At 39.4% G+C, this 11,477-nt stretch overlaps 1 protein-coding gene across 1 annotated transcript; it reads left to right on the forward strand.

The window, feature by feature from the left end:
- Positions 1-6,226: 6,226 nt before the first annotated feature.
- Positions 6,227-7,401, forward strand: LOC142344276 (U6 snRNA phosphodiesterase 1-like). The gene has a single exon (XM_075395857.1). It carries the CDS (start codon positions 6,242-6,244, stop codon positions 7,133-7,135), a length of 894 nt encoding a protein of 297 aa, XP_075251972.1. The 5' UTR covers positions 6,227-6,241; the 3' UTR covers positions 7,136-7,401.
- The last annotated feature ends 4,076 nt before the right edge of the window (positions 7,402-11,477 follow it).

The following is an 11,477-nucleotide window of genomic DNA, read 5'->3' on the forward strand; positions in this document are numbered from 1 at the left end:
GATCTGTTATCAACTACGCTGCACCAATCTGGACACTAGACCTGAGTCAAACCAATCGGAACTCTCTTCAAGAAAAAAACAAAATCAGCGTTGCACACAGTAACTGGTTGCGTTCGAATGACCCCAGTGGAGCACCTTAACGAAGACACAAAGATGATACATGTGAAGGAGCATGAACAATGGATGTCAAAACAGTTTCTCCTGGCAACTTTCAACAAACCAAAGAAGACCATCATACTGTTGCCAATAAAGATAACACTAGAAACACCAGTGTCAGCCTTTATAGTGAATTTGGAAAAAAAATTGATGAAGTGACAAATGGAACCAAGACAGTAACGGCAGAACAATGCAAAAATTGACTGACGAAGTTGCATTCCATAGAAGTGAAGAAAGCGGCAGCCGTAAAATCGAAGCTTCCGGGAGAGATTCCCCCGAAATCTCTGAAGTTGAAGAAGAAAATTTATCAAGGCACGAGCGCACCAGATTAGCCCAACTAAGATCCGGCTACTGCCCTCTTCTAAACAGCTATCTGTGTCGAATTGACGAAGAAATCCAGAACAGCTGCATCCTCTGTAACAACGAAGATAATCACACTTTGAAACCCCTTTTTGAAAGTCTAAATAATCCAACTAGCCCGAAGATTAGGGACCTCTGGAACAATCCGAATGAAGCAGTGAACTTTTAATTTTTAGTGTATAAAAAGAGTTACTGGGTTTGTCAACGCCAAACCGGGGTCTGTCGTTCTCCGGCAGATAGCGGCGATGGTGCGACGTCAATCTGCCAAGGAGTTACTGGGCCTCCTCCGGAAACCAGGGGTTTCCTGTACACTGACCAGAGGCATGGAAAGTGCGCCCCAGCTGATCAACACAAGCAGTGCTCCGGAGAGTCAGAACCGGAACACCAGGACGAGAGGGGCCTAAGATCTTCACCAAAGAAATCTAATCGGATTGCAGGCGGTTAAAACAACAACAAATTGATGTAGTCGTGGTTGTTGTTGTAGGGGATTTTCTTTAAAGAAAGAATTTCTCCCGATCAAAACAGTTATAGAAAATTAGTCCATATCTCTCTGTAATGTTGAAAGTCACAACAGATCTGCCACGTGCAGACGTTTTCTGGTTTGTACCGCATTATGATATCATTCCACATTTGCTTTAGAATTCTGTGTTTTAGGCCGTAATTATTTCCGAAGTTAATGATGTGATAAAGTCTGTTGGCTATCCTTTGAATGCGAAAGAAGAAATCGACGCGAGAATTTTCGAGTCGTATTTTCGTTAAGTCAAAGTAATCGTCTCTTCTCATTGATTTTTTTCCAAACAGCATCGGCTCTTTTGTATTTGACGGTTGAATTTGTTGAAAACTTGATAGTAGTAGAAGATCATTGAGCTGATAGTACATTGGCAAGGGTAGTAGGTTTAACAAACGTAGTTGTTCGATGTAACTCACTGTCTTGCTATTCGTTATCCAAGACACAGCATTTCGTTGAAACCATTCCAAATTTCGCATACCTCCTTGGTTTAAGTTACAGCACGAGGATCCGTACATTAGAACTGACAGAACCATCAATTTTGAAAGTCCAAGTTTGATGCGCATATTAACTTTAAGTCTACATTTCTTCTCAGGGAAGAAAAGACTCGGTTAGCTATCTTCATTCTTTCTTCTAAAAGGATTTTCCAAGTCAAATCGGATTATATCCGAATCCATTTACTCCAGCTGAGGTTTGGAGGAGATTTCCACGAGGTAGAAGTAGCTTTCCTGTCCTTTGAACAAAATTTTGGCGCATTTTTCATTAGCTAGACCCATTTTGTTTCGGGTGACCCAGTCTTCCAGTGCATCGAGATTACTCTGTACTTGGTCTGCTGGTGTTCCAATGTGGAGTGTTTTTAGGTCATCCGCGAACATAAAGGGTTCGCCAAATCTGAGGGCAGCTGACAGGTCGTTGATGTATATGCAAAATAAGGTCGGCCCGAGTAGTCATCCCTGTGACCCCACTTGTCAGTGGTAAAGGTTTCGATTTGATGTTGTTCACTCGGAAAAATTGTTCTCGTCCGTTGAGATAGTCATATAAGAGTTCAAGGAGACAACCTCAAATGACAATTTGCCCTGCTTTTAATAGAAGTTCGTAGTGGGGTACACGATCGAATGCCTTCGCAAAATTAGTATAGAATACGACAACTTCACTCTGAACGTTTTTGTCCAGGGCTTCGTGTATTTTCTTCAAGAATAGCAGCATGTTCGTGTACACTGATCTGTGTGGTACAAACCCTTGTTGTTTCGAGTAAAGAAACTTGGTGAAGTGCGCGGACAGTTCTTCGTAGATGCATTTCTCAATTATCTTGCTTTCAATGTTAAGCAACGACAGTAGTCTGTAGTTTTCGACAAGTTTGCTTTCACCCTTCTTGTGGATGGGCGAAACAGCTGCTATTTTCCAGGCTTTGGGTAGCTTCCTGTTCAGCTTGACAAAATTTCAAGAATCTTTGTTTTACAAATGGAAAAATTTGAGATAGTGGAATTTTGCGGATTGACATCTTTAAAACAGAAATCTTTTCGAGGTGAGAAGACTGAGTGGAAGTATTGGTTTAGCATATTTGCTTTTTCGATGTCGTTTGAGCTACATCTGTGAAACGTTGTAGAGGATTTGGAAATCTTCCGCTTGACCCCCACCCCACTAAATTATGCACCTAACTAATCTGGCAATTAGATAGAAATTGATAACAAATATTTTACTAACGAAACCTCAACCTTACTAACGCAAAGAAGCCTCAAGTCCCTATATGTGTTCAGTAAATTGTGGTACATGCGTCAGATTGCTTAGCCATGGGGACATGATTTAACGTCCAACGGTAATGTCAGGAAAAAAAGGACGTCTAATCATGTACCTAATGTATTCTGTGGGCAAAGCACTCCGAAAATCAAATGGGACATTCGTGTAGATAGTTTTTAATCCATTTTTTGTCTTCTCCATTTTTGCCCCCCCCCCCAGCCTAGAAGGTGCATATTGTTGGCAGACGCACGTGACATGTTTTTACATAATGATTTGATAAGAACTGGCACGTGCTTTGTAACTGGGGGGGGGGGGTGCATAACGTACTGGGAAACGGAAAGGCACAAACGGAAAAACTCCCAATCTTTATTTTACCATTATTGAACCAAATGCTTTCCAGTTGTTTGCGGGAGTCATGTGCATTGTTATCTAACTTAACTCCCTCACTTTTTCGGTAAGAGGAGGCTACCAAAATTGGTTATTGCAGCAACTATGATTGATATTTGCTGAAAAGGTGAAATTCAGGCAAAGAAGGATTTATATGAAACATTCAGAATATAACGTACAGTTGTTGCATGATATAAGGGCATCGATGTTTACGACAAATTAGCTGGTTGTTCATGCTTAGCGCTGGAATAACTTTCCCTAATCTTTGCTTAATGTCAGGATGGGTTTAAAAAAATGTTTTTCAGTTCAGAATAATGCAGCATTATGAGCTTAAGTCTCCTGCAGTGTTATCAAGATGATGATGATGAGTCAGACGAACTTAATGAGTTCATTGAGGCGAGGACATTGGTTCCTCTCATTGGTAACTTTAGTCAGGACAGACATAGTCAAACCGTGAACCCGCACATTGAACAGTCGAGTCAGTTGTTTGTTTCAACATCACAGCCTCCTACAAGAAAAAGGGAAGCTAACAGCCTAGCCAAAGTGTCGAATGGAGACAAGTGTGAGCCAAATAATGGACTTCAGGAATTTAAACGCGTTCGGACGTTTGACCATGTTTGCTTTCACCCTTCTTGTGGATGGGCGAAACAGCTGCTATTTTCCAGGCTTTGGGTAGCTTCCTGTTCAGCTTGACAAAATTTCAAGAATCTTTGTTTTACAAATGGAAAAATTTGAGATAGTGGAATTTTGCGGATTGACATCTTTAAAACAGAAATCTTTTCGAGGTGAGAAGACTGAGTGGAAGTATTGGTTTAGCATATTTGCTTTTTCGATGTCGTTTGAGCTACATCTGTGAAACGTTGTAGAGGATTTGGAAATCTTCCGCTTGACCCCCACCCCACTAAATTATGCACCTAACTAATCTGGCAATTAGATAGAAATTGATAACAAATATTTTACTAACGAAACCTCAACCTTACTAACGCAAAGAAGCCTCAAGTCCCTATATGTGTTCAGTAAATTGTGGTACATGCGTCAGATTGCTTAGCCATGGGGACATGATTTAACGTCCAACGGTAATGTCAGGAAAAAAAGGACGTCTAATCATGTACCTAATGTATTCTGTGGGCAAAGCACTCCGAAAATCAAATGGGACATTCGTGTAGATAGTTTTTAATCCATTTTTTGTCTTCTCCATTTTTGCCCCCCCCCCAGCCTAGAAGGTGCATATTGTTGGCAGACGCACGTGACATGTTTTTACATAATGATTTGATAAGAACTGGCACGTGCTTTGTAACTGGGGGGGTGCATAACGTACTGGGAAACGGAAAGGCACAAACGGAAAAGCTCCCAATCTTTATTTTACCATCATTGAACCAAATGCTTTCCAGTTGTTTGCGGGAGTCATGTGCATTGTTATCTAACTTAACTCCCTCACTTTTTCGGTAAGAGGAGGCTACCAAAATTGGTTATTGCAGCAACTATGATTGATATTTGCTGAAAAGGTGAAATTCAGGCAAAGAAGGATTTATATGAAACATTCAGAATATAACGTACAGTTGTTGCATGATATAAGGGCATCGATGTTTACGACAAATTAGCTGGTTGTTCATGCTTAGCGCTGGAATAACTTTCCCTAATCTTTGCTTAATGTCAGGATGGGTTTAAAAAAATGTTTTTCAGTTCAGAATAATGCAGCATTATGAGCTTAAGTCTCCTGCAGTGTTATCAAGATGATGATGATGAGTCAGACGAACTTAATGAGTTCATTGAGGCGAGGACATTGGTTCCTCTCATTGGTAACTTTAGTCAGGACAGACATAGTCAAACCGTGAACCCGCACATTGAACAGTCGAGTCAGTTGTTTGTTTCAACATCACAGCCTCCTACAAGAAAAAGGGAAGCTAACAGCCTAGCCAAAGTGTCGAATGGAGACAAGTGTGAGCCAAATAATGGACTTCAGGAATTTAAACGCGTTCGGACGTTTGACCATGATTGCTTTCACCCTTCTTGTGGATGGGCGAAACAGCTGCTATTTTCCAGGCTTTGGGTAGCTTCCTGTTCAGCTTGACAAAATTTCAAGAATCTTTGTTTTACAAATGGAAAAATTTGAGATAGTGGAATTTTGCGGATTGACATCTTTAAAACAGAAATCTTTTCGAGGTGAGAAGACTGAGTGGAAGTATTGGTTTAGCATATTTGCTTTTTCGATGTCGTTTGAGCTACATCTGTGAAACGTTGTAGAGGATTTGGAAATCTTCCGCTTGACCCCCACCCCACTAAATTATGCACCTAACTAATCTGGCAATTAGATAGAAATTGATAACAAATATTTTACTAACGAAACCTCAACCTTACTAACGCAAAGAAGCCTCAAGTCCCTATATGTGTTCAGTAAATTGTGGTGCATGCGTCAGATTGCTTAGCCATGGGGACATGATTTAACGTCCAACGGTAATGTCAGGAAAAAAAGGACGTCTAATCATGTACCTAATGTATTCTGTGGGCAAAGCACTCCGAAAATCAAATGGGACATTCGTGTAGATAGTTTTTAATCCATTTTTTGTCTTCTCCATTTTTGCCCCCCCCCCCCCCAGCCTAGAAGGTGCATATTGTTGGCAGACGCACGTGACATGTTTTTACATAATGATTTGATAAGAACTGGCACGTGCTTTGTAACTGGGGGGGGGGGGGGGGTGCATAACGTACTGGGAAACGGAAAGGCACAAACGGAAAAGCTCCCAATCTTTATTTTACCATCATTGAACCAAATGCTTTCCAGTTGTTTGCGGGAGTCATGTGCATTGGTATCTAACTTAACTCCCTCACTTTTTCGGTAAGAGGAGGCTACCAAAATTGGTTATTGCAGCAACTATGATTGATATTTGCTGAAAAGGTGAAATTCAGGCAAAGAAGGATTTATATGAAACATTCAGAATATAACGTACAGTTGTTGCATGATATAAGGGCATCGATGTTTACGACAAATTAGCTGGTTGTTCATGCTTAGCGCTGGAATAACTTTCCCTAATCTTTGCTTAATGTCAGGATGGGTTTAAAAAAATGTTTTTCAGTTCAGAATAATGCAGCATTATGAGCTTAAGTCTCCTGCAGTGTTATCAAGATGATGATGATGAGTCAGACGAACTTAATGAGTTCATTGAGGCGAGGACATTGGTTCCTCTCATTGGTAACTTTAGTCAGGACAGACATAGTCAAACCGTGAACCCGCACATTGAACAGTCGAGTCAGTTGTTTGTTTCAACATCACAACCTCCTACAAGAAAAAGGGAAGCTAACAGCCTAGCCAAAGTGTCGAATGGAGACAAGTGTGAGCCAAATAATGGACTTCAGGAATTTAAACGCGTTCGGACGTTTGACCATGAGGTCGGAAATTGGTCATCGTTTTTCTACGTGCCGTATCCGAATTTTGAAGATTTATACCAAATACTGAGACCACATCTGTCTGAATTCGAATCCTGTGGCTTTCACCTTTGCAACGATTTTCATATCAGTTTGTCACGGACTATTGTGTTGAAATATTTCATGATTGACGCGGTTTTCTTGGCTATGAAGCCATTGATAATGGGCCTCAATTCTACACAGTGTCTTTTAGCAGGGGTTAAGCCGTATGAGAATGATGAAAAAACGACAAGCTTTCTTTCTGTAACTGTAGCAACCGGATCGAATTTAATGAACAAAGTAATCGACTTAATTGACAAAAAAGTGTGCGATTTTTACAAGTTTCCTCGTTTCTACAAAGATAGAGATTTGCATATGAGTGTGTTTTGGAAAAATGGACCAATAGATGAAGTCGCTCACCGGATGGCCACGAAGTTGGATCAAATTTTGGACCAATGCACTGCTGAGCAAGGAACAATGTATTTCAGTGCAGTGTATGACGATGTATTAACTTTTGACGTTGAAGAAGTCAATTTTAAGTCTGGATGCAAAACTTTGATCTTGCCTTTAAACTCAACTAGATAATTGGTAGATTTTCAAGCAATACTGTTCTTGTACAACTGAATGTAGTTTGAAACATACTCTACATTATTAGAACACACTACCAATTTTTACTCTTACGATTGTTTATGAATTTAGAATAGCTTAATTTTCAAATTATATAGATTGTCAGAAAATTTTTCTTTAGGTTTCTTTACTCTTTGACAGAAATTTTGAAACGTTTTGTGAACGAGCGATTTTTTGTTTTACGAATTTGGTCATGATTAAATGAAATTAATTTTTTGATCTGTGACATAAATTATCAAATGCGAGCAGTCTTCTTCATCAGGTCTGTGTACTTAGATATCTATTTCTCTTCAGCTGCAGATGATTTTAGTTGAAAGTCTTGTCGGAAAACCAATGAAGGTCGTCTGTCAAGCTTATCTTCAGTTTACCGATAATTTTCTAGAATTTAATTTTTATAGACTAACGCTACTAAGGGAACTGGAACTAGATTAATAACAAAATGGCTGACTTTGCTGAATATAGTGACAAATTTTTTCGCCATATTTTACATTATGTTTTGTTGAAAACGAGATTTGAAGACTGGAAACTTGTTTTTTCTAAAGTGGCCTTAAACAATCTTCAAAGCTAGTTGTAGTTGTTGATTAAATCGGATAATATAATTGAATTTCGGATAATGAAATAATTGTTTCTATAATAGCTGTGCGAAATTTCACAAATTATTGAAATTACGAATTTTTTTTTATCATACTTTAAAAATAAACAGTCTGTTCAACCCTCCCCTATCCCTAATTTCATAGGAAGAAATATGAAATCTTTTTTCATCAGAGATGAGATCTTTTTTCATGCAGAGGGTATTTTCAAAATATTAATTACTGATCACTCTCATACAGAGCGATTTTCCAGAAGTGTGGAATCTCAGGGAAAAATTTTGTATCCCATGGCAATTTCCAAACATTTTTTAAAACCATAATTCACATTTTAGGCCATTTTTTACATGTTTAAAGATGCATTTTTTGGAAAAGAATGTGAAATGAACCGAATAGTCCGTCCCAATTCGATAGGGGCGCTAGTATGTAATATTTGATGACACAAGAGGGTTCGGTAATGTGCGAATGCGTGTATTATTCCGATCCCTCTAATTCGCAATCTGGGCTTCTTTTTGGCATCTATAGAACCGAAGGTGAAATTTCAACAGAATGAGAAATGAGAAAATAAAAAAAAAAGGTTTTTGTTAAAATATTTTAGAATCATTATCCATGTTTTGCCAACAGAAACACAAATTATGAAACGTACAAAAGATACATGTGGGCCTGCTGAAAAATTCGACGGCCGAATATTAATTGCTCTCAAACAAAGTTGCAGTAATCATATGAGTACTGCTGTGTTTTTATTTGCTCTCAAACGTTTGTAGCAACTATATTAGTCAAGTATACTTCTTATGCGATTTTTAGTGCCGATTTTTGTCAGATTGTACCGAAATGTATCGCTTGTAATGATTTTTGAAAACAAGAAAACTTTAAGCCGTTTTGTTCTTTCATCTGACTACAGATGAAAGAACTCCACTTATTAATGTTCAACGTTCGAAGCTTGCTATCGCTATATAGAAGAACCCACTTCTCAAACTTCATCTTCCATCACAATTTTGACATTTTATCGTTGTGCGAAACACGGCTGGACAACTCTGTATCTGACGGAGGAATGTTCCTGAACGATTACAACCTAGTTCGTAACGAGCGCAATGTCTCTAAAAACATGGTGGAGTCGTCATTGCTCTCAAAAACAACATCGAATACAACACAATAGAATTTTTATTACCTGAAAACTGCTGCTGCGTAGCAATCGTGATTGAAACCTTAGAGCCATTCATTCTGATTAACGCTTATAATCCTCCAAAAAACAGCTGCTTCCAATGGCCGCATGATGCAATGCGGAGCATTCTCAGAAACGTGAGAAATCTACAGCCGAACCTCCCTATTCTTTCAATGGGGGACTTCAATCTGTCAGAGGTCCATTGGAATGACTTATCGAGTCCAAGCTCATACGAAATGGAATTTGCTGAAAACTTACTGGAATTCAATTTGAACCAACTGGTGACTTCAAAACAACCTCCTCAAAGATTCTTGATCTTTGCCTGTCGTCTTTGCCTGAACAGAAAACATCCATTGATGAGGTCTTCCAGAATACACCTTTCCCCTCAGATCATAAGCCAATATCAATAAAACTCAATTGTGCTTGCAGAATCACGTCGCAAATCCACAATAGTCATACAACTTAAAAGCGGATGAAGTCGGACCTGCCGAATCGATACAGAAGAGTCCTTTCAAACCTTACTGCTTGAACAATCCTACCTTAATGGTCTCACTGTGGCTTGAGTGGCTATCATCATTCCTCAAAGAATTTGTTCCTATCAAGACGAATCATAGAAGGAGTCTCGCTCCCTGGGTCTCTCCTATGGCTTCAAATCTGATTGAAAGAGTTCATACAATGGAAAAAAGAAAATCTCAAAGATAAAATAGATGAGAAATTCTCTAAACGAGCAATTGGAGCAGGATCTCAGTATGTATGAAGGTAGGATCTTTGCAAAGAGATTAACTGACAAATTTTTTCAATACCTGAGAAATGTGAGAGGAAATGTAACACTTCCTCCTGTTCTTCGAAATGAAGTCTCGGAGGCAAAAACCCCGGCTGAAAAAGCCAATTTGCTGAATATCTACTTGAGATCTGTTTACTCACCCAAAACTACGTATGACATTCCAGAAGACCCTATCAAATATCACGAAGACGGTGATTTCAATACTAGCAAAAACTATGTTCTTAGTATTCTGATCAATCTAGACATCAAAAAGTCAACTGGTAAGGATAACATTCCGAATTGTCTCCTGAAGTCTCAGGCGAAGAGCCGAGCAAAATCACTGTCTTTTATTTTCAGAAAAGCAGAAGATACTGGCATCTAACCAGATCAATGGAAAATCTCTAAAGTTGTACGGATATTCAAAAAAGAAAATCGAAGCCTGGTCAGCAACTATCGACCTGTCTCAATTCTTCCTTGTGCAAGCAAAATCTTTAGAAAGATGCTTGTTTGACAAATTGTGGTCTATCATATCACCACAGTTAACGAATGCTCAATACGGATTTCGGAAAGGTAGATCGTGCTTATTGCAACTCTTGGTGTCTTTAAGATCTATTACCGAGGAATCGATAGTAGAAAGGCAACTCACATTTTATATCTTTACCTTGAAAAAGCTTTTGACAAAGTTGATCACGCATGCTTACTGAAAAAGTTAGTATCATTCGGTGGTCGCGACTATCTCCTCAAGCTAATCGAAAGCTATCTGAGCGACCGTTACCAACGCGTTACCATTGAAGACTGTTCATCATCACTACTGGAAGTAACAAGCGGTGTCCCTTAGGGCTCCCCTGTGGGACCTCTCTTCTTCTTGGTACACATAAACAGTTTGCCGGTACTGTTTCTAACTCAGGCAGCCTGCTTCATCCGCGCTGATGACACTAAACTTTTGGCCTCCGACTCAAATTTACTCACGGTTTAACCTGAATCGGAAAACTGGGCAAGCAAAAACAAGATGATATTCCATGCAGAAAAGAGCAAGATTATCAATTTCTATGGTGATTATCCCCATTATATCCTAAATTGTGCAAGTGTTGAAATCGTTTCCTCGCACAAAGACCTTGGTCTCACCATGACATATGATCTAAACTGGTCCCTTCATATCTCGACACCACTTCAAAAAGCCCACAATACGTTCTTCTTTGCCAGACGTAATGTCTCAGGAGCAATATCTGTGAAATCGAAGCTGGATCTTTACAAAAGCACTATTCTCAGCACTTTATGTTATGCTTCATGTTGCTGGTTTGCATCCCGGGGAGACATGAGGAAGATTGAACAGCTACAGCGCCGAGTTACCAAATGGGTTTTGCCTTGGAAATCGATTATAGGGAACGATTAATTTTACTTAATCTCCTGCCAATTCCAATGTACATTCAAATACTTGACGTCCTCACGCTGGTGAAGTTGTGCAACGGCGGCTATGACATTGACGCACAATTCACTTTCAATTTTGGAAGAGCGAGTTCTCGCGACTGCAGAATTATCCCACACATTGAATACCCTAGTATTGAGCTTCAATACCAAGAATTCTTTGTGAGAACTTGCCGTCTCACATTTACCAGCAGTTGATGTTACCCAGCCCTTGGGCCTCAAGCCAAGGCTCCTGTCGATCTTATGGACTTTTTTCCATGAAAACTATTCAGAGACTAAATTGTGCTCTTGGCGCTATTCATGTAGATGCTCCATATGTATTACCTGATTTCTGTAAGAGGGATATTGAATCCCTTCAATTTC

The sequence above is a fragment of the Convolutriloba macropyga genome, chromosome 8 (genome assembly GCF_964194025.1).
Source record: "Convolutriloba macropyga chromosome 8, txConMacr16.3, whole genome shotgun sequence".
Classification (NCBI taxonomy): Eukaryota; Metazoa; Xenacoelomorpha; order Acoela; family Convolutidae; genus Convolutriloba; species Convolutriloba macropyga.

What these genes read in the sequence shown, in the direction of transcription:
- LOC142344276 (XM_075395857.1), top strand. Translation starts at nt 6,242, where the DNA reads ATGAGCTTAAGTCTCCTGCAGTGTTATCAAGATGATGATGATGAGTCA.